The 21,733-nt window shown below is 64.8% G+C and overlaps 2 protein-coding genes and 1 long non-coding RNA gene across 23 annotated transcripts in view; 2 read left to right on the top strand and 1 right to left on the bottom strand.

The window, feature by feature from the left end:
* LOC141277303 (uncharacterized) lies at positions 1–5,435 on the bottom strand. Of its 2 annotated transcripts, none has more exons than XR_012328439.1 (3): positions 5,249–5,435; positions 2,033–5,132; positions 1–1,031 (listed from the first exon to the last, which is right to left on the bottom strand). It is a non-coding gene; the product is annotated as an uncharacterized lncRNA (long non-coding RNA). The 2 variants fall into 2 exon arrangements; XR_012328438.1 differs by having other exon boundaries at positions 2–1,031; positions 2,033–5,136.
* On the top strand, positions 4,672–6,248 carry HES5 (hes family bHLH transcription factor 5). Of its 2 annotated transcripts, XM_019933628.3 has the most exons (3): positions 4,672–4,911; positions 4,987–5,152; positions 5,270–6,248. In XM_019933628.3, the coding sequence occupies exons 1-3, from the start codon at positions 4,672–4,674 to the stop codon at positions 5,545–5,547; spliced, it is 684 nt and encodes a 227-aa protein (XP_019789187.2). In that variant the 3' UTR covers positions 5,548–6,248. The 2 variants fall into 2 exon arrangements, with proteins under 2 accessions (XP_019789187.2, XP_033700710.1); XM_033844819.2 differs by having other exon boundaries at positions 4,672–5,152.
* Positions 6,249–8,212: 1,964 nt separating this feature from the next.
* Positions 8,213–21,733, top strand: part of PANK4 (pantothenate kinase 4 (inactive)) — a 28,066-nt gene continuing 14,545 nt past the window's right edge. For 17 of the 19 annotated variants that reach the window (XM_073797249.1, XM_073797297.1, XM_073797251.1 and 14 more), the window contains exons 1-14: positions 8,213–8,370; positions 11,962–12,044; positions 12,338–12,552; positions 12,990–13,257; positions 13,528–13,620; positions 13,990–14,143; positions 14,227–14,408; positions 15,051–15,132; positions 15,817–15,917; positions 18,244–18,399; positions 19,239–19,351; positions 19,632–19,719; positions 20,616–20,767; positions 21,580–21,635. In XM_073797249.1, the coding sequence (XP_073653350.1) occupies positions 8,247–8,370; positions 11,962–12,044; positions 12,338–12,552; positions 12,990–13,257; positions 13,528–13,620; positions 13,990–14,143; positions 14,227–14,408; positions 15,051–15,132; positions 15,817–15,917; positions 18,244–18,399; positions 19,239–19,351; positions 19,632–19,719; positions 20,616–20,767; positions 21,580–21,635 (1,867 nt within the window). In that variant the 5' untranslated portion in view covers positions 8,213–8,246. The remainder of the gene's footprint in view (positions 8,371–11,961; positions 12,045–12,337; positions 12,553–12,989; positions 13,258–13,527; positions 13,621–13,989; positions 14,144–14,226; positions 14,409–15,050; positions 15,133–15,816; positions 15,918–18,243; positions 18,400–19,238; positions 19,352–19,631; positions 19,720–20,615; positions 20,768–21,579; positions 21,636–21,733) is intronic. The other 2 variants (XM_033844828.2, XM_073797310.1) reach the window with 2 other exon arrangements.

The following is a 21,733-nucleotide window of genomic DNA, read 5'->3' on the forward strand; positions in this document are numbered from 1 at the left end:
CAACTGTGAGTGGCACCCAGTCCAGCCTTGCCCCTTCACGCCTGGGGACCCGAGCCGGGCGCCTTCCTGCTGTCCTGGGTGCTCTTTCAGTGGCCACCGCAGGTGGACCGGCTGGTGATGGAGGGCTGGCCGGGGACCCCGCTGGGAGCCACTGGAGGGCAGGAGAGGGGCACAGCGCTGAGTTTGGATGGGCCCAGGGCGAGAGCCATGGCACAGAACCACCCCGGGGGCACCAGTCTCTGGTCTGTGCGCAGCCTGGGGTCCTTGTGGTGGCACATGGCGGTGCCACAGTGGGTTGTCACTGTCTCTTTTCTCCCAGAAGGCCAGCCTGCCCACTCCCCACACCCCAAGAAGGAAACCCTCCCGGGACTAGAAACACCCAGGTTGTGGACAGCCTGGGACTTCACAGAACCCTGTGGATGGCACGACCTGCTCCAGGGAATCTGGCCCCAGGCTGAAGCGGAGGCGGCAGAGGCCAGTGGGTACAGCAGTGTCCCTTCCACACCAGTGCAGCCTGCAGGGCCCTGGGAGGTCCAGGGCAGGGTCACTTGGGGCTGGATGGGGGGTGGGTGGGAGGGAGCGTGTGGCTCTTCTCCAAGGAGTCCTCCTTTTTTAATTTTTTTTTAATTGTGGTAAAATACACATAACATAAAACAACCTTAATTATTTATAAGTGCACAGCTCAGTGGCGTTAAGCACAGGCACGCTGTTGTGCAAACATCACCACCATCATCTCCAGGACTTTCTCATCTTCCCAAACCGACACTCTGCCCCCATGAGACACTCACTGCCCACCCCTCCCCCAGCCCCGGGCCCCACCCTCCTCCTTTCTGTCTCTGTGAGTGTGACTCCTCCAGGGACATCACAGAAGCAGGATCATGTAGGATGTGTCCTTTCTGGCTGGCTCATCTCGCTCAGCACAGTGTCCTCAGGGTCCATCCACGTTGGAGCAGGTGTCAGAATCACCTTCCTTTCTAACGCTGAATAACATTCTGTCATAGGGCTGGACCACGTTTCACTTATCCATTCACCTGTTGATGGACACATGTTGTTTTTACCTCTTGGTGATTGTGAATAATGCTTCTGTGAACATGGATATGCGAGGGTCTCTTTGAGACCCCGCTTTCAATTCTCTTGGGTACAGAGCACAGGTGGAATTGCCATGTCACATGGTAATTCTACGTTAAATTTTGGAGGAACGACCACACTGTTTACCACAGCAGCTGCACCATCCCTATGAGAAGACCTCCCTTGTCATGGGGAGCAAATGCCCCTGGAGCACCGCCCCATCATGGTGCCCTTTGCTTTGCAGTCAGCCTGGGAGGGGTGGAATTGGGGTGTGGGTTATTTAGAAATAGGTTATGGGGCTTCCCTGGTGGCGCAGGGGTTAGGAATCCGCCTGCCAGTGCAGGGGACACGGGTTCGAGCCCTGGTCCAGGAAGATCCCATATGCCGCGAAGCAACAAAGCCCCTGCGCCACAACTACTGAGCCTGTGCTCTAGAGCCCGTGAGCCACAACTACTGAGCCCGTGCGCCTAGAGCCCGTGTTCCGCAACAAGAGAAACCATCGCAATGAGAAGCCCGCGTACCGCAACGAAGAGTAGCCCCCGCTTGCCGCAACTAGAGAAAGCCTGCGTGCAGCAACGAAGACCCAACACAGCCAAAGATAAATAAATAAATAATTTTTAAAAGAAAAAGGAAACAGGTTGTGGTCCTAGATCCCTGAATTCTAGCATAATCATACCCAGCTCGTGGGTTTGGCCTGGAGCCTCACATCCACAGCAGGCACCTTGCCTCAGCGGCTGTTTCTAGACACCTCACCCCACCCTAGACTTACCGAGCTCTCCAGGGTGGGGGCAGGACGAACTCTCCCCGCCCTCCCCCCAGCTGCTGGGGGCAGCCAAAACGGAGGGTCCGAGCCCCCTCCACGCTCTGGGATGCTTCCGCGCTAAGTCTGCCAGCCAGGAGAGGCCCTGGGCTCGTCCCGCCTCCTCCCTCCTCCGCAGCCCCCCCAGGCTGCTGGGCCACTCACCTCGGACGGACGTGTGAGCCAGGAGCCCAGCGACTTTCCCACACTTTGGCCCCATTCACAGTGTTAAACGGCCCACAAAGGCCAGGCGTGTGCCTCGGAGGCCGCGCTGCCATCTGGCCCGCACTCGGGGAGGGATCAAGCCTTTCATCCAGCCGGGCTGAGGTTTAACACCATTCATTTCATATTTCCCACAACTCAAAATTGGATCAAAGCTGCTACTGTCCAGGGGGAGGGGGGAGGGGAGGAAGGCGGGAGGAGTCAGCCTCCCACGGCCCACCCGCCACCCTCACCTCCACCCTGGCCCACTGCGGGTGGGCGTGCAGCTGGGGTGGGGTGGGGTAGGGCCTGGACCATGTCTCTGGCACGTGTCTCCCTTGGGCCGAGAGCTGGCTTGGGGGAGGTGGCCAACTGCCCCTCTGAAGCTGGCGGGGTGGGGGACAGGGGGACGGGCCCGGCCCGCGTGTTGCCCTCAGTTCCGGGCAGAGCCCTGGGGCCCCCGCTGCCCGCAGCGAGGCAGTCGAGCACACGCCCCTCGTCCCTGCATTCCCTCTTCCTTGGCCAAGCTCCTCCTTGGCGCCAGGTGCCGGGCTGGCAGGGTGTGGGCGACGGGGACACAGGCAACTAAGCCATCCTGCCCTCCCCCCGACAGTCCACCCCCAGGGAGTCCATAGGCAGGCGAGGGACCCACCAAAACGTGCTGGGCGCAAGCCCCACTTTTGGTGCAAAAATGGCTCCACTGAGCGTCACCGGGTGCCCCTTGCAGCCTGTGGGATATGCCAGCCCACGCTGACAGTGCCAGCCAGGGCTGTGGAGCAGAGGACAGAGCACATGTCTCCAGCACGCCCATCCCAGTTTGCCTGGGTGCCCTCTGCCCTTTTGCATCAAACCTGATCGGGTCGGATATCTGTGGTAGGGGGTCCACCTGCTCGAGAGGAGCCCAGGGCTCAGGGTCACCCACCTCCCAAAGCCAGCCTGGGGCCTGTTTCCCCTTCAAGAGAGGTGCTCTGGGGGTAGAGCAGGTGCCAAGGGGTGAATGGGGCTGCCCTCCACTCCCTTCCAAAGTCACCTATAGGTTCCCCCCCGGGAGCCCCCCAGCCTAATCCATCCCAGTGGGTGACCAGCAGGCTCTTGGGGCTGCCCTGGCCGTCCTGACACCATCCTCCTGCTTCCCGGATGGGCCCATCTCCGGATCCCCAAAGGCTCCTTGTGCTGCGGACCTCTTGAGCAGGTCCACCAAGCAGGCCACTCATGGCTGTGAGTCACTGCCAAGACCCTCGTCAAGGCCCTGCAATTCCCAGCTGCGCTCGGACGTGGCTGCCGTCCAGGGAACTGTGCTCCTGGGTTTCGACTCTGGCTCACGCACCCTGATGCCAGCCGCTGGCTCCCCGGGCTGAAGCCCTGCCTCCTCTTTGGACCTTGCTGGGTCCCGCCTTGCCCCTAGAAGGTACTCCCAGCCCCACCCCCTCCCGCAGTCCCCGCAGAACTGGATTCCTGGCTGCAGAGAATCCAAGTAAAGTGATTGTTTTGGGTGGAGGGGTGCTCCCAACAAGCCCTCCCCTAGGGACCCAGGGTGGGGTTGGTGGTCCCCCAAGCAGCGGCTGGCCCTCAGCTAGGCTGACCAAGTACCGGGATCAGCGGTTCCTCCAGGGCGTCTGAGTAGGTACAGCGTTCGTGTGGGCTCCAGGCAGGAGCCTCATGTCTGCCACCTGGCACCCCCTTCCTCAGCACTGGCAAAATGCCTAGGGACAGCAAGCCCTCCAAGTGCCCCTAAGGCAGTGCAGAGCGTAGCATGCAGCCAAGGCTTCCCCCGAGTCACGCAGGAGCAGTGACCACACACCTGTACAGAGCACGCCCGCAGCCACGCGCCCTCCCGTGCTCCGTGGACAGCCACGGTCAGACTCCCATCCAGATGGGGGTGGGGTGGGACCCTGGAGGCCACCTGCTGATTCAGAGCACCCCAGTTGCCACAGTCTGCTGAACTGCTCCAGGGAGGAGGGAGTGCAGCTCCTGGGGGGACCGCCTAGGTGCCGGGCTCCATGCTGGGCGTTTCGGGTACTCTGGCTCCCTGAAGCTACCCAGAGCCCAGCCAGGGAGGCGTGGCAGCCCATTTTCTAGCTCTGAAGTCACGTGTCCCAGGTGACAGCCTGGGGAGACTTGCCACATGTGCCAGTAGGTCTGATCCTGAGAGCCTGGGCCCCTCTTCCACCTGTGCAGAGGGAGGTGACTGTGTCTGTTCAGGAAAAGGGCGGCTTCCTCCGTCCCCCTCGCCTGTCAGGGACGGTGCCCACCCTCCTGGAAGCCGCCCGCACTTGTGCATTCTAAAGCTTCCCCTTATCTGGGCTCCCGGCCTCTACCAGCCAGCAGCGGGGAGTCGCTGGGGAGGGGGGGGGGACGGGAGAGAAGAGGGGGAGGGAGGGAAGGGGAGGGGAGGGGCGCAGCTCCTTCCTGCCCCCACCCTTGTCCCCGCGGCCTGGGAAAAGGCAGCATATTGAGGCGCGGGGCTCCCAGCATCAGGCCCCGGGATGCTAATGAGGGCGAGCGCGTTCCCACAGCCCGGACATTGTGCCGCGCGGCCCACCTGCTCCTCGGGGAGCGCCCATTGTGCCCGCGCCAATTCACAGGCAATTTAGCGTGCGCTAATGGGCCGGCGCCTTTGTGCGGCCCGCGCCGCCATTGGCCGCGGAGTGTGGGAACGGCCGCGGCGCCCGGGCCCCAGGCGCCAGCCCGCCGCCCGCGCCTATATAGGGGCCGGGGCCCGCGCCAGCACGGGACGCGCCCGCTCCGCTCCCTGCTTCCTCGCCTCCTCGCCTCTCCCCGCGCCAGGCATGGCCCCCAGCACCGTGGCCGTGGAGCTGCTCAGCCCCAAAGAGAAAAACCGAGTAAGTGCGCGGCCGCGGCCCCTGCGGCCCCCGCGCTGGCGCGGCCCCGCTGACGCCCCCTCCTCCCGCCCGCAGCTGCGGAAGCCGGTGGTGGAGAAGATGCGCCGCGACCGCATCAACAGCAGCATCGAGCAGCTGAAGCTGCTGCTAGAGCAGGAGTTCGCGCGCCACCAGCCCAACTCCAAGCTGGAGAAGGCCGACATCCTGGAGATGGCCGTCAGCTACCTGAAACACAGCAAAGGTGAGCCGCCTGGCGCCCTGGAGCCCCGGCCCGCGCGACCCCCGCCCCGCCCCGCTCCCCGCCGCCCCGCGCCCCGGGCTCCCCGGCCCCGCTCACCGCCGCCCCGACTCCCCGCAGCCTTCGCCGCCGCCGCCGCCGGCCCCAAGAGCCTGCACCAGGACTACAGCGAGGGCTACTCGTGGTGCCTGCAGGAGGCTGTGCAGTTCCTGACGCTGCACGCGGCCAGCGACACGCAGATGAAGCTGCTCTACCACTTCCAGCGCCCGCCGGCCGCGCCGGCCGCGCCCGCCAAGGAGCCCAAGGCGCCTGGCTCCGCGCCCGCGCCCGCCCCGGCCAAGGCCGCCGCCGCCGCTTCTGCGCGCCAGCCCGCCTGCGGCCTCTGGCGGCCGTGGTGACCCGCGGGCGGCAGCCCTGCCCGGAGGACCAGAGGGCCAGCGCGTTCCTCTGGCAGAGGGAAGGGCCTCCCCATCGTCCGTGCCGCCCCTGGCTTGGACTGGCCCCTTCTCCGGAAGGCTCTCTCTCCAGGCTGGCGGGCCAGCAGGAGGGTCATTCTCAGAGAATGTGCGTGCAGTGTCCTTGTCATTTAGGGCCCATCTTCTGCCAAATGTCTGACCCCATGGGGTTGCTCTGTGTTTGCATTTCAGCAAGTGACTTCTGGGAAGTCCCCACTGCCGGGGTTCTATGATATTTGTAGGCGGCGGGGCTCGGCCAGCCGGCGCCCCATGCGTAGAGGGCTTTCTTCAGATCCGGTGCTGCCAGGCCAGTGGGCCTGGCGCAGGCCGTGCCGTGGGCACATTTGCCTTTTGTGAAGGCGGAACTCAAGGTGTATCCTCGTAGGAACGACAGTGTCAGCCTGGATGGGCGTGGAAGGACAGGGCAGAGCCGTGGGCGCAAAGCCCCTGGGGATGCTTTGCTGTCTGGTCGGGGCTCACACCGGGGCTGTGTGGGGCGGCTGGGGGTCTCCACCACGATCCTTAAAGGATTCCCGTGTGGGTGGGTGCGCGTGGGCACAACTCTGTACTCAGAATTTGAACTCTCAGTCACGTGGGAGCCACGGGACTGCTCTAAAGACTTCTAATAAAATCCGACGAGTTCAGCCCCCTCCACTGTCTGTCTCTTGTGCCTCACACGTGTCCTCGGTGGCCACCGGGCAGGCGGGTCTGCAGGGATGACGGGGAGTGGGGACTATCATGGTCTGCAGCCACGGGTGGGCAGTGTCCTTGCCAGCGACCCCCTGGACACAAGAAGAAGGGCTGGGCTCCTGCTGAAGGGAGGGGGGAGGGAGGAGGGCAGGCAGAGGAGAAGCCCGGAGGGAGGAAGCAGAGGTGACAGGCAGGGAGGGAGGGAGGGGGCGGAGCAGAAGGTGGAAATGACGGGTGAGGGGTCAGGTCAGGAGGCCGGGGAGAAACGGGCTTGGGGGGAGAAAGTGAGTGAGAGGCAGGGAAGCAAGGGAGAGGCAGGCCGGAAGGGAGAGGGCCTCACGGAACACATCAGGTCCCCCATGTGCAGTAGGAGGGGACATGGCGGGGAACCTGGGTTCCCGCCCTAGACCTCTCACTATAGCTCCCTGCAGGTGGGGGTGGTGGCAAAGTGACAGGAATGTCCAGCTCCGTCCAGCTGAGAGCAGCCCAAAAGCCACAGCCTGCAGCAGACCTCTTGCTGCAGCAAAAAGGGGGCAGCTGGGCCAAACACACAGAAGGTGTTTGCCCCGCCACGGTCCTCCCTGCCCGGCGGCCCTGTCCTGGGACAAGCTCCTGGGGTAACTTCCTCGGCTGGCCCACAGATGGCCAGCTGCCCTGCCTTCCTGCAGGTGGACCGCTCACCAAGGCTGAAACAGGCAGTGCTGGCAATGAGCCTGCCAAGGGCAGGCCCTGGTCTCAGAAAGGGCACCTATTTTTAGGCAGGCCCAGGGTGTGGGTTGAGTCTGCAGGGACCCAGAGGTACCCAGACTTGCCCTCCCTCGTTTCTGCTTGGCACCTCTCCTTGCTCTGCCTTCCATCCCTTTCTGTCCACTCTGCAGCGGAGGTCCGTAGCACCCCTTCCAGGCCAGTACTGCTAGTGGCCTCTGGGGTCCCTGCTGAGCCCTGGGAGTGGTGAGCAAGGGATGGGAAGCCCCTCTCACACCCCTCACGTTTATTGCTGGTGCGGCAGGCACACCATTGAACTTAGCGGGGGCAATCGCTGTTCTCGTGGGTGCACCTCCTGGTCAGGCTGACCTGGTCAGGCAGCTGGTGGCACGCTCAGACCGAGGCTGAGGTCCAGAGACTCCAAGTGACTGGCCCAGGGTCACCCAGGAGGCAGGTGCCAAAGCCACCCGGGCCCTCGGCATGCTTCCAACACTGGGCTCTTTTGCAAAGTGCCCACTGCCTTTGAGGGGTACACGCCCCTTAAGAAGAGCCCCCACGCCTTCCCAGAGACGCCCTGGAAGCCTGTCCCCAACACCACATGGAAGCTTTCTCAGCTTGTTCCCTGCAAACTCCCACAGACTCCCTCTTTTGCCAGAAAACGGCCTCCTCCAGGAAGGCTGCTCGGCTTTCCCCTGCACTTTCTGAGGGTCTCACCATCATTCACACATCTCGCCCAGCTGCAAGGGTAGCTCCTACTCCGGGCGGGGTGAGAAAGGCTTCTAGAGGGCGGGGTCCCCAACTCCCCCTGTTTGCATAGGGTTTTTAACACCCACGGTCCTGCACTCCTAGGGAACCAAGCTGGTGGGTCCCACGCGTCTTCACGTGCAGGTGCCAGGCTCACAACAGCAGTCACTAAAGAAACCGATTACCCTGGTGGTCTCCAAACCCCAGGTGCCCCCTCTGCACTAGCTCATATCATTGGAGGTCAGCATCCGGCCAACTCAGTGAAGGAACAACAAAGACGACGACAGCCCAGAGGTTTTGTGTCGAGCTGCCTCGCGGTCCGGTCTGGGGGACCCGCGCCCGCCTGCCTGAGTCGGCCCTCCAGCCGCCACCGCCGCGGCGGCGGGAGGGGCGAGGGCCGGCCCGAACGCTCATTAGCATAATCTATGCGCGGGAGGCGTTTAGCAGTCAAATATATGCGCATATATCTCCATGGCTGATGAGGCTGGCCGAGCACATTCAAAATGGCGGAGTGTGGAGCGAGCGGCAGCGGGAGCAGCGGGGACAGCCTGGACAAGAGCATCACACTGCCCCCCGACGAGATCTTCCGCAACCTGGAGAACGCCAAGCGCTTCGCCATAGACATAGGTCGCCGCGGGCGGGCGCGGGGAGCGGGGCAGCGGGGGCGGGCGCGGGCGCGGGCAGCGAGGCCGGCGGGCCGGGGCGGTGGCAAGGACGAAGGGCGGGGCGCGGGCCGTCGGCGCGCACGGCCTGTCGGGCCTTGTAGTCCGCGGGCAGCCGGCGGCGCCCGCTCTCTGCGGCAGCCGGACTACGGCTCCCGGCAGGCGCCGCGCGGCCGGAGCGGGGCATGCAGGGGCTCGTAGTCCCGCGGGAGAGGCGGCCTGGCTGCCCCTCTGGCATCCCGCCTCGGGAGCGGGGGTGGGGGTCGGCCTCCGGGCGGCGCAGCTCCCCACCTGCCGGAGATCGGGGGTCGGGTGTCTGGGGCCGGGGCTTTGGAGGACCTGGGCGCAGACCTCAGGTCGGAAGCACCCCCGAGCCCCGCCCCCCGCAGGGCCCTCCTTCCCTCTCCGACGCGTTGACGCCTCCCGCCGACCGCTTTCTCAGATGTGGACGCTGAGGCGCGGATACCCGGGCGGTTCGGGGCCGGTCCATGACCTCCGGCCCGGGACCCCCGTGCGCCTGGCCCGCCGTGGCCGCTCAGTGAATGCAGGGACAGACCGTGCGCTTCTCCCCGGAGGGGTTGGGCCGCCCCGCTCCCCTGTCCTTGGGAGGGGGCGGTGTCCAGGGAAGTGGGGAGCGTCCTGAGCCCCCACCTGCAAAGCCAGAGGCCGGGCGGAGCCAGGCAGAGGGCGGGCGAGGGCAGCTGTGAGCCTGAGGTCGGCCCCCCGAAGGGGACCCGCCAGAACGGTGCCCGGCTGGACGTTGGGCCAGAGACGGTGAGCGCGAGGAACCGCCTGGGGGCTCAAGTCAGCCCCTCGGGGCCCTGCCGCTGTCCTCGGAGCCCTGTGCACTCCGGATGTGATGGCAGTCCAGTGGCCGTGTGCTCGGAGCTTCCGCACTTGATGCTGCTGCCCTGACCCTGGGGGCTCTGCTCCAACGGGTCGGCACCTAACGTTTCTGAAGCACCCCCGAAAATTGGCTGGCCACAGGGCTTACCTGGGTCGTTCTGCGTGGCCCTACCTTGTGGCGCGGAAGCGGGAGTGCCTGCCTGTCCTCCAGGGCCGAGCCCGGTCAGGGTTCCTTAGCAGAAGGACACTCAAAGGCATATTTTCAGCGTCCATGTTTATTTCCTCTCTGAAATTTCCCCCCGGCTCTGGGTCCTCTGTCTGGTTCTTTAAAAGACACGTTCATTGCTACTAAGGACAAACATTTGTGCGTTTATTTTGGGGGGGAGGCGGGGTTTGGCCACCCTGCGAGGTTTGTGGGGTCTTCGTTCTCCGACCAGGGATTGAACCTGGGCCCTCAGCAGTGAGAGCGCAGAGTCCTAACCACTGGACCGCCAGGGAATTCACAAGGACAGACTTTGTTAGTGTAGCTGATGGGAGGTCACGGGGCTCAGGGCAGGGGTCCTCCACCCAGGAATCCACAAAGCCAGAGTGCTGTCAGTGGTTCACAAGCAGGTTTCCGGTTTCCTCTCCCGTCCCCAAGCCCTCAGTCCAGCTCTGACGGGGCGCCCCTCTCCGCGGGTGGAGTCCCTGCTTCAAAAGCCTCAGGGATGCTTTGAGTCAACACATACTTGAAGCTGACTTGACTCCAGGTTTCTTCTGGGCAGAGGGAGGGTCCCTTGGGTGAAGCAGAAGGGGCCACAGGGCAGGGATGTGCACGGAGGTGCCTGGAGTGGAAGGACAGCCCCGCACCATGCCCCGGGGTTCTGGATGAACTGGCGGGTCTTGGCTCAGGTCCCTCCCATCAGTCGGGGGTGCTGTGGGCCCCAGGGTGGAGCATGGGGTGGGGTGGCCCGGAGAGCCCATGGCGTCCACCAGAGAGCGCGGGACTGTGCTGGCCGCCTGGTCACTGCCCTCGTCAGGTGTGACGTGTGCGGCCCCGGCCCGAGTTGGCATTCACTCTAATCGCAAGGGACCCTGAGAGCAGGTGGGCTCCCACAGGCGCCCCCTGTGCTGCTCTGTGAACTCACCCTGGCTCAGACTGACCGCACTGCTCTGCTCGCAGCCCCGTGCCCCATCCGCTGTCTCCTGGCTCGGGTGGGAGACAAGTCTGGGCAGTGCCGGGCTTCGCCCCACTCAGGGTACATGGTGTGCGGTGCACAGAACCCAGCTCACTCCCCACGGCCCCCCACAAACCCCAACACTGTGTGTTTTGGTTGTGATTTATAGCTGACTTGAAGAGCACACTGTCTGGAATTGGATTTCTGTGACCTGGGTAACTTACGATGAGCTTCTCAAAAGATGTCTTCATCCCTTTGCGTTGCCTGTCTTTTTAGGAAACGATTTATTCACAGAGGTGAATCGGGCAACAAGCATTTCAGTGGAAGATGCTCCGTGCCAGGCCGGGATTGGGGGCAGGGAGGAGGGATAAGGAGGCTTAAGGCCAGGTTCTGTGTCGTAAGCTGACGGTCTGGGGATGAGAGCAAGCCCAGGACGACGGGGTTCAGTGACCAAACGTGGCCCAACGAGGCCAGGTCGCAGGACGTCCCGGGAGGCCCTGTCCACACTGCCAGACAGGTGGCTCCGATGGGACAGGTGTGACTGGTCTCGGAAGCTGGGCTCTGATTTTTCTTACCTGGCAGAGCTTTGGCCTTCGGATACTGTGTTTCCAAATCTGTGTTTCTGACTTGAGTGTTTGTGGAACATTCCCTTAGTGTTTTGTCACAAAACAACAGTTGTTAATAGTTTTAGCCGCCTTCTCCAGACAAGGGGTTTCCCCCTTATTTTTGTCGGGCCTCCTAGGAAGCACAGTTGGTTCCAAGGTCACTTTGCAGAGCTGAGCCTTCTGCCTCTCTCTGCTCCGCCGTTCGTGGCTTCACAGCCGTGAATCACCTATAGCCTCCGACGCCTCCTCTCTGACTCAGGAGTGGGGCCCGCCAGAACTCCTCCTCCAGGAGGACTGCTCTGGGGATCTTTTTAACTTGCCCAAAGGCCTTATCTGCTTCCTGATATTCTGCCCCTGGTCACAGGCCAGGGGCATCCAGGCTTCCCAGGGGCATTAACAAGTCCCCGCCGCCCTCTGCAGGGCCTCCTTGGTGAGTCCGGACCTCAGCTGCTGCTCTCCGGCCCCTTCCTTGCACATTCCTGGTGAAAACAGCCCCTCCCCCGCCTGCATTGCCTTCTCCACCTCCTTCCGCGGACCGTCAGTTGTATGCTTTTCAGTGAAAACAGTGCATTTGTCAGCGTTTTCCTTTGGTTCATCCTCAAGATCAGAGTCTGAAACAGAATTTTCCTAAACCACTGAGGGTCGCCGAGTCACCCAGAAACAGCGGGTCCCTTGCTCGTCAAGGACTCAGTGCTGGTGGAGAAACGGACAGTCTCCGTTTCAGTCTGGGCCCTGAGGAGGAACAGAGCTTTTCAAGGAAGGCAGAGTGTGTTTAGGTCTCCCAGTTCATTCCCTTCCTCTGTTGGGTGCCCTGCAGGGTTTTCACGTTCAGGTAGCACCAGACTCCTTGTGGGCAGGACCCAGGGCTGGCAGAGGAGGGCCTGTGGAAGGGCAGCCTCGGGTCCCTTCCAGCCACCTCTGAATCCGCGGCATCTGTCTCCCCTGTAGGCGGCTCGCTGACCAAGCTGGCCTACTACTCCACCGTGCAGCACAAAGTTGCCAGAGTGCGGTCCTTCGACCACTCAGACAAGGTGAGCCTCCTGGAGGACCCCGGGCAGGCCCTGGAAGCTTCTAGTGCCGATGCCCCTCCCTCACGCTCCCAGCTTAGTTCCCCTTCCATCCCAGCCCTGGCAAGAGCACCCCCGCCTCCCGCCTGCTCGTGCCTCCCCCCCGAATCTCCCACCTGCGTCGCCATCAGGACTCCCACGGACTTCAGGGTAGGCAGAAATTGTCGCCGCTGCTGAGGGTGCCCAGGGGCTGTGTGTCAGCGTCGTCCCCTCCCCGAGGCAGTGCACACACGCGGGTTCCCCACCCTCACCCCCAGGACACAGAGCAGGACCACGAGCCGCCCTATGAGATCTCCGTCCAGGAGGAGGTTACCGCCAGGCTGCACTTCGTCAAGTTCGAGAACACCTACATAGAGGCCTGCCTGGACTTCATCAAAGACCACCTGGTCAACACCGAGACCAAGGTCATCCAGGCGACCGGGGGCGGGGCGTACAAGTTCAAAGACCTCATCGAAGAGAAGCTGCAGCTGAAGTGAGTGGGGACCTCGGGGCGGGGAGGGGAGCGTGGGGGCCGGTTGGCCTCCGCTCACGGGGTCGGGCCCTGACTTGGCGGCCGCAGTGGCCCCTCTCCTGCACCAGCCCGTTCGCCCGGCTCTGGGGGTTCCTAAGACCTCAGGACCCAGTGAGGCTCCGGGTGGCTGGTGGGTGGCCGCGGGCCTGAGGCCAAGCTCTGGGCCGGCTGCAGTGGGATTCAGGTGGCCGAAACTCAGGAAGGCTCGGGGGACTGAAGATGGTGGGTGGGGAGAGGCAAGGGCTGAAAGGAAAGGAACGGAGCCCCGAGACCGAGTCGGGCCCGCTCCCGCTGGACGGAGGGTCCCGGGGCCACGGCCCTGCCAGGGGCGCGGGGAGGCAGGGGCCATTCGTGCCGTGGCCCGTGCCGGTGCCAGTGGCTGGGCTGCTCCCTGGCAGGGTTGACAAGGAGGACGTGATGACCTGCCTGATCAAGGGCTGCAACTTCGTGCTGAAGAACATCCCGCACGAGGCCTTCATGTACCAGAAGGGCTCCAACCCCGAGTTCCGGTTTCAGACCAACCACCCCAGCGTTTTCCCGTACCTCCTAGTCAGCATCGGCTCTGGGGTCTCTATCGTGAAGGTGGGGCCTGGCTCGTGGGAGACGACGGGCCTCTGCAGCGCTTTGTTGAGCACTGGCTGCATGTCGGAGCCATGCCAGGCACAGGCACGCGGGCACAGGGAGGCGGACACAGACCCAGGCCTGCCTCTGGCGCTCACGGCGCGAGGCCGCACGCGGAGTGCCTGGCGCGGGCGGTCTGCGGGGAGGTGGGCCCCCTGCTTCCAGCACGAGCACCTGCCGAGCCCACCCGGACTCGGCCTTCAAGGGCGCCGCCACGCAGGGCGGGGGATACCCCTGAGCCGCCGCGTCCCCGGGACTTGCTGGGCAGTGGCTGGGGGCCCCCTTGCTAACGCACCTGCCCTCGTTTCGCTCCAGGTGGAGACAGAGGACAGGTTCGAGTGGATCGGCGGCAGCTCCATCGGGGGTGGCACCTTCTGGGGGCTTGGGGCTCTGCTCACCAAAACGAAGGTATTTGGGCAGCTCTGGGAGGATGCCCCTGGCTCCACGGAGCAGCCTGTTTCCTGGTCCCCTCAGGAGAGGGTTGGCGGCTGTGGGGTCGGAGGCTTGTGCTTGGCTGGGGTTGTTGTGAAAGTGGTTCTTCCCTGTACCTCGTCCTGCGTCCCGAGTCTCTGAAGGATGGGCGTCCAGGTGGCCAGAGTGTCGCCCAGCTGGGTGGTACACAGAGGCTGCCCGTCTCCCCCCACCTCTGGGCCATAACAGGAGAGGGCCTTCCCTACCCAGCGCGGCGGCTGGCCTCCTTCCGTGGGCTCGTCCAGGGCCGTGGGGTTCTCCCAGCTTGTGGCTCCTCAGGTGCTCCCGTCTGCTCTGTCCCCACAGAAGTTTGACGAGCTGCTGCATCTGGCTTCCAGAGGCCAGCACACGAACGTGGACATGCTGGTGCAGGACATCTACGGAGGGGCCCACCAGACCCTGGGGCTGAGCGGCAACCTCATCGCGAGCAGCTTCGGGAAGTCGGCCACCGCGGACACAGGTACGGCCTCTCGCCCGCTCTGGCTGTCGGAGGCGCGTGGCGCCCGCCTGGCCGCTTGCCCAGCGTGCCGCTTCCGCCCCCAGAGTTCTCCAAGGAGGACATGGCCAAGAGCCTGCTGCACATGATCAGCAACGACATCGGGCAGCTCGCCTGCCTGTACGCCAGGCTCCACTGCTTGGACCGGGTGTACTTCGGGGGCTTCTTCATCCGCGGCCACCCCGTCACCATGCGCACCATCACCTACAGCATCAACTTCTTCTCCAAGGTAACGGGCCGCCGCGTCCTTCCTCTGCTCTGCCCGCCCCTGGCCCGGGCCCCCATGTCTCCAAACTCTCAGGCCTGAGAGGGGACGGGAGCAAGGCGGGACCCAGCTGAGCACCCCCAAGCCCCTGCCCGCAGCCCCTTCCCACCCACTAGCTCCGGGCATCCTGCGCTTGGGGCGCCGTGGCCATGCCTGCGTTTGGCGCGTTGCCGGGGGTGGGGTCTAGAGACCGCCTCCCACTGTCCGCGAGCTCCAGGTGAGCTTCTAGGTGTCGGTCACGGCGTGGGGGGGTGTGGCCCCCAGCAAGCATGGGGAACTGGGTGGGTATCCGTTTTGTGGAAGAAGTTACCCTCTGAACCGGGGCTCCCCACGCCCCGGGCTGCGCCCCATCGCGCGCGTTACCGCCCGAACCATCATGCCCCCCGTCCTCCCCCGACGCCACCCCCGTCCATGGAAAAGCGGTCTTCCATGAAACCAGTCTCTGGTGCCGAAAAGGCCGGGCCCGCTGCTCTGAACGGTGGGCCCTTGAACTCCGCGTGTGCGCACAGCCCCGTGGACAGGCGCCGAGTCGGGAGGGAGGCCACCTGTGTCGGGTGGACTTGCAGCCTTGGGCTGAGTGGCGCTTCAGGGGCGTCTCCGTGGCAGGGGGAGGTCCAGGCGCTGTTCTTGAGGCACGAAGGCTACCTGGGCGCCATAGGAGCGTTTCTTAAAGGAGCCGAGCAGGACAGTGAGTACAGCGCGGCCTATGTTGGGCAGCGGCATCGGGAGGCGGGGAGGCCTTGGGGAGTGACTGGAATGGCTGCTCGTGTTAAGCGACGATCAAGGGCTGTGGGTGGACATGGTGTCTTCGTGGGCTCTCCCCAGCAGTGGCAGGAGCCTTTGCTGTGATTCTCCTGAGGGGCCGGTGGAAACCGACTCGCGTGGGTGCCACGTAATCAACCCATGGGTCCTTAAGTGACGGGGCTCCGTGCAGGGGCTGCGCGCACGGCCTCGCCTCCGAAGGCCTCGGCCCGCCGGCTCCTCCCGGCCGTCTGCCCAGCTGTCGCTTCAGATGCGCATCCGGTCTGTCCTCTTTGAAGGACACGTGAAGGAATCGCAGGCGTGATTCTGCACGAGGAAGCACAGGGCAGACTGCGTGGGGGTCAGCGCCAGTCAGAGCAGCCCAGGCAGACCTTCACTGCGTCCCTAAGTCCAGCTTCTCACTTGAGATAAACCACGGGTACCTTTCGGAAGCTGCCGCTCAGCTTGAGAGGTTTCTGTGCCAGTAAGGAATAACACAACAGAACAACGCCCCCGGCCCGCCCGGCGCCAGGGAGGCCTTCGGCAGCCGGTCCTCCCAGAGGCAGTCCAGCCGCCCGAGGTTTGCCGAGCCGCTCGCCCCTCGGTTGACGCCGGGTCTCTTGTCCCACAGACCCAAACCAGTACAGTTGGGAAGAGAACTACGCCGGCAGCTCCGGGCTCATGAGCTCCTCGCCCGAGCTCTGCCCAACACAGCGGCCGAGGAGCGGCACCGTGAGTACGGGCGTGGGTGGCCCTGGGTCCCACGTGCGCCGCCTCCTCTGTGGCCTCCTGGTGGTCCCCGAGGAGAGCCGCCGTGGCCGGGCTCGAAGGCGCCTCCTCCTGGTGCAGGCTGGTCGTGAACCACAGACTCTGGGGCCGAAGAGAGACGTTTGCAGCCTGCAGCTGGCTGTTCTCATTCCTCCCGTAGTGTCTCACATTCTTCGGGTGTTGAGCCGGAGCCCTCAGGGCCACGCGGTCCCTGCCGGGCTTGCAGGGAGAATATAAAGTTTCGGGACCACAGGGGGTCTTTCCTAGGGCTCTGGGACCGTTTACAGCAGAATCGGGGTAAAACTGTGGGTCGCGGGCACCAGCCTGGGCCCCTTCTCTTAGAACACGTTCTCTGCGTGATGGTTTCAAGGCGGTACCGAGCCTGCAGAGTCCGCGAATTTCCTCAGGCGATTCCACCTTTTCCTCAGTCGCCCCTTGGGGTGAGGCCCACCATGTCTGGATGGGAGCTCCCCCCGCCAGCCGAGCCGGTGTGGAGGGGGTCTCCCAGCTGGGACGGGATGGTACTGCCGTGGCCCCTTCCTGGCCCAGATCATCGTTGGATGAGCTGTTGCCATCTTTTTTTTTGCGGTACGCGGGCCTCTCACTGTTGTGGCCTCTCCCGTTGCGGAGCACAGGCTCCGGACATGCAGGCCCAGCGGTCATGGCTCACGGGCCCAGCCGCTCCACGGCATGTGGGATCTTCCCGGACCAGGACACAAACCCGTGTCCCCTGCATCGGCAGGCGGACTCTTAACCACTGCGCCACCAGGGAAGCCCGTTACCGTCTTATTGACATCACGTCCCTGGTAACCCAGGAAGTGGTTTATCAGAATCGCACGTGGGGCTGGAGGACAGGCCGAGGCCTGCAGCTGCCTGGCCTGGCCTGGCCTGGCCTGGGCACACAGGCCGGGATGCTACCTTCAGGACAGGTTGCTAGCCAGTTTGGAGGGAAAGTTGGTTTTCAGTTGTAGATGCAGATTCTCTTGTAAATCAGTGTAAACATGGCAAGAATGTGCCTCATCCGCCTCTCACTTCCTGGGGAGAGTCCCCCCCACGTGTGGCACCCCCAGTTCCCACAGCTCCACACCGCATCCTTTGCAGCCGGCTGTGCGGGGGTAGCTGGGCCCTCCCCAAAAGCAGGCACCAGGGGCAGGGTTGGCAAGGCCCAGGCCCGCCGTGACGGGTGTACAGAGAAAGGCGTTAACGTCTCTGACTTGTCGAAGGACGACGTGGATGCCGGCCACACGGACGGCAAAATGAAATGGGTGGGCGGGCCAGAAACCTTTCAGCCAACGCTGATGTGCAACGCGGCCCCTCTCCGTGACAGCTTGGGCACCCCACGCGCCTGTCGTGCTGGGGTGTCCCTGCGAGTGGGCGTGGGGATCCCCAGGGGCAGGGGGCCAGGCCGAGCTCAGATGTGAGCTCCCACTCATCGGAGGACAGGGCGGCCCCTGCCGGCCAGCCGGGCAGCAGGCAGCCATTGCTGCCTTTGACCCCCGTGGAGACACACCGGCTCCTTCCCTGCTAAACGTGCGCTCACGTGGCGCGTCCCCAAAGCCCAGCTCTCCCTCGTGGGGTGGATCTTCTCATCCAGACCATCCCTGGTCCGAGCACACCTGCCGCCTCACCCTGCTAGTGGGCCAGTCAGCAACACAGGGCCAAGTCCCAGGTGGGCAGCTCCCTGGAGGGTGGGGGGCAGGAGCGGTGCCTGGAGGACGAGCCCTGAGCTCACTCGCTTGTCACGTCCCTGGAGCAGCTGCCTGACACAGTTCTCATCCGAGAACGGGGCCAGGCGCACAGGACCCTTCGTTTGAAAGACCCTGGCGTGGGCATCGAGCGTCCCGGCCTTGCTGAGCATGGCAGGGGCAGTGGGTCTGGATGCGGGGCGTGGGGGGACGGGGCGGTGTGTCCCCCCCTGGGAACTGACCCCGGGCAGGAGCCGCAGGACAGAGCCCGGTGGGCAGGGCGGTTGGACCAGAAGGGCGGTCGGTGTGCGTGCTTCAGAGCGCGGAGCAGAGAGCATGGGGCGCGGCAGGAAGACGGGTGCGTGAGCAGACCCAGGGTCGGGGCGTCGGGCTCAGGGCCCCGGACAAGTGGAGGGCTCGCCCGGGCTGAGAGAGGCCGTGAGAGGCAGGCAGGGCCCAGGGCCGGGGAGGAGCCGGGCTCTCCATTAGCCGCGCACGGCAGCCTCCCTTCGTGCGGGGAAGCCGGTTCCAAGACCTGTAGAAGGGGCTTTTGGTCTTTCAGAAAGGACACGGCTGACGTGCCCGCCTGCTTCTCGTCCTCCCAGTTCGACTTGCTGGAAATGGACCGTCTGGAGAGGCCGCTCGTCAACCTGCCTCTCCTTCTGGACCCGTCCTCCTACGTGCCTGACACGGTCGACCTCACGGACGACGCGCTGGCCCGAAAGTACTGGCTCACCTGCTTTGAGGAGGCCCTGGACGGGGTGAGGGCCTGGGGCGGGGGTGAGGTTGGGATGAGGGCTGGGGGCGGGGCTGGACACCCCTAGGAAGAAGACACCCGTCCGTCCAGGAATTGGGCTGTGGGCCTTTGAGGTCCTGGCTACCTCTGACTGTTTCAGGTTCCCAAGGGGCAGTGAGAGGCGGGATGGGGGAGAACGGGGGTTTCCAGGAGCCTTTTATTTGAGGTGTAATTCATAGTTCCCAGGTGGGAGCCTGACTGAGTAGTTTGTTGGGACGTGGTGTCAGTGAGGTGCGTCCTCATCAGCTCGCAAGTGGCTTTCCCGGCTGCCGTGTCTCTTTAAAAAGCAAGCAGTTTGCCCAGGGCTCAGGGGCAGCGGCGGCTGGCCTCCGGCTCCAGGCTTGGGGGCAGCAGTGGCTGGCCTCCGGCTCCAGGCTCAGGGGCAGCGGTGGCTGGCCTCCGGCTCCAGGCTCGGGGCAGCGGTGGCTGGCCTCCGGCTCCAGGCTCGGGGCAGCGGTGGCTGGCCTCCGGCTCCAGGCTCGGGGGTCAAGGCCATGGGAGCCTCCTGGGAACGCCCATTCCTCCACGACGCCCCTCAGAGAGGCCCGTGGGGTCTGTCTTCAGAGCGAGGGGTCCCACAGACTTGGAGATGCTCCAGAACCACCAGTTCCCCCAGCAGAGCAGGAGCTGGTGTCCAGTGGGCCCTGGGGCTGGTATCAGAGGACACGGACATGAGCTTTGGGTCAGGGCTGGCGCAACCCCGTTCCCACCTGGCAAGGGAAGCCCCCAGTGGCTGCCGCCAACGCCTGCCGCCCACGGGCTGGGGGCTGCCCTGAGCACTGCTGGCCGCCCCGTCCTTGGTAGGTCGTGAAGCGCGCCGTGGCGAGCCAGCCAGGCTCCGTGGATGCAGCCGAGAGGGCCGAGAAGTTCCGCCAGAAGTACTGGAACAAGCTGCAGACGCTGAGGCAGCAGCCCTTGTGAGTGGCCCACCTGCTCGCCCTGGCCAGGGCCCCGAGAGGCGGCCTCTACGGGGACGCGCGCTCGCACCCGAGGGCCGAGTCCCTCGAAGTTCTCCAGGAAGCTCTGTGCCCCTCCCCTGGCACACACTCGGGGACGCTCAGCACCCCGCTGGCCTCCTGGGCTTCTCCTTTTGGCGCCTGGACGCCACGAGGACGCCCCTGGGTGGGGAGAGTGCGATGGGCAGTGCAGTCGGCCGTCCAGCCCACTCAGCCGCCCTCCGCCCGGCTCTGTCTTCAGCGCTTATGGGACCCTGACAGTGCGCAGCCTCCTGGACACGAGGGAGCACTGTTTGAACGAGTTCAACTTCCCGGACCCCTACTCCAAGGTGAGCGCCCCCTTCTCGTGGGTGGGCACATGCTTGCAGGGGGCCGTGGGGAACGGGGCGTCAGTCCCGTCCTGTCCAGCGAGCGGGTGTGCTGGCAGCCCTGATCCCCGGCACTGGCGACAGGCTGCATCCTGGAGCCGCCCTGGTGAGGGTCCATCTCCCAGGAGCTCTGGGCCGCAGCCCCTTGGTCGGCAGCACCGGCTGTGGACCGATGCCGGCGCCACTGTGACCTCGTCAGCAGCGTGTCCTGGGGGTTCTAACCCGCAGCCGGTGAGGGTGGCGGGCATGTGGCACTGAGGCCCCCTCGCCTCTTCCTGGCCTCCTGAACTCAGCCTGGAAACTCAAGGGTTGGTGCCTGAGGATGTCCGTCCTGGCCACTAGCCTTCCAGGGCCTGGCTGGTGGCCTGGAGGTGCCTCCCTGGGCTCTTTGACCAGGAAGCCGCGTGCCCTGGAGCCACGGACGGGGTCCGGAACCCACCGACCTCAGCTCCCTGCCGCCTCCTCCCTGCCCTCGCACGGGGTGTCTGGGGACAGTGGGTCAGGGTGCCGAGGGTCTCACGGTCAGGGCAGCGGGCACCCACGGGGTGTGGGTCCTCCGTGCTCGGCCACGGCACCGTCACACCTGAGCCTCTGTCCTCAGTGCACACTTCAAACCTGCACCGATACCAGCGTGCCCCCCATGCTTGCCCTCAGCCCGCGCTGCTCCGAGTCAGCGCTGCTTTTAACCTGACGCGATCTGGGTTTGTCTAGCCTCCTGCAGTGACGTCACATGGGAGTCTTCTGTCCCCTAGAACGGGCGCGCTGTTGGTGCTCTCCCGGCGCGGTGCTCTCCTCTCCCTGCTCTGCCGGGGGCCTGGGGGAGGCCAGACCACGTCTTCATTCGCATCTCCCCGCAGGTGAAGCAGAAGGACAACGGCGTGGCATTAAAGTGTTTCCAGAGGGTGATCCACTCTCTGGATGCTCTGGGCTGGGAGGAGAGGCAGCTGGCCCTGGTGAAAGGGCTCCTGGCTGGCAACGTCTTCGACTGGGGAGCGAAAGCCGTCTCTGAGTAGGTGCCCGCTGTCCTCACAGCCCCTGCAGGCCCATCCCCTCCCCTCCTCCTTCCGGCTCGGCCTTAGAGCCACAGCCCCTGGGCCCGAACTGACGCCTGGGCCACACGTGGCTCCGGCAGTCCCAGCCTCGGCCGGCCCAGCTTGGCCCTCGAGGAGGTGGCAGAGGGGGCACCGGGGGTTCTCGGGGGATGGGGTACTGCTGGGGGCTTGCTGGGCACGTGTGGCCTCGGGAACGGATGGGACAGGTGCTGGGACCCAGCCTCCCTGCCCGCACACAAGAGCAGGCGCGTAGAGGGCTGCGGGTGTGGGTGTTGTCAGTGTGAAACTCCGCGTCACAGTGACCGTGTGGGGTGGGCTTAGACGCTGTTGGGTGTTTGGAGTGAATAGGTGCCTCGTGAAGTTCAGCGGTGGGCACGCGTCTCCCCGTGCCCCCAAGGGTCCTGTCCCGGGGCCTGCTGTCTGGTGCCTTCCCCGGGGCTCCCGTGCAGGGGACTTGCTGGGTCACCCAACGTGCGCTTTCGGACCCGGGCACCCGGGACAGCCATCGCCCCCTCCCTGCCCTCAGCACTGGCTGCCCCTTGGGCGGCACGTTGGGGCGAGGCTGGTGGCCGGTGCTCCCCAGGGGCCTGGCCTGTGGCTGCAAGCACGGAGGCTTCCCCGTGCCACCTCCCCCGTCCTCGAGCCGACGCGGCAGCAGTGACGGGGGACAGCACGCTCGTCCAGCTCGGGAGGGGCTTCGTGGCCCACGGGAGCGACGGAGGCCAAGGTCCGGGGCTTTGGTGACTTTGTCTTCTCCTCCCCTGTGCAGCGTCCTTGAATCTGACCCCCAGTTTGGGTTTGAGGAGGCAAAGAGGAAGCTGCAAGGTAGGGGCGCCCAGGGCTCTCCTCCAGTGCCAGGACTCGGGCCGGTGGGGGGAAGCAGCGAGGCGGCCGCGCGTGCCCGCTGAGCCGGGGGGAGGCGA

This window comes from Tursiops truncatus, chromosome 1 (assembly GCF_011762595.2).
Source record: "Tursiops truncatus isolate mTurTru1 chromosome 1, mTurTru1.mat.Y, whole genome shotgun sequence".
Classification (NCBI taxonomy): domain Eukaryota; kingdom Metazoa; phylum Chordata; class Mammalia; order Artiodactyla; family Delphinidae; genus Tursiops; species Tursiops truncatus.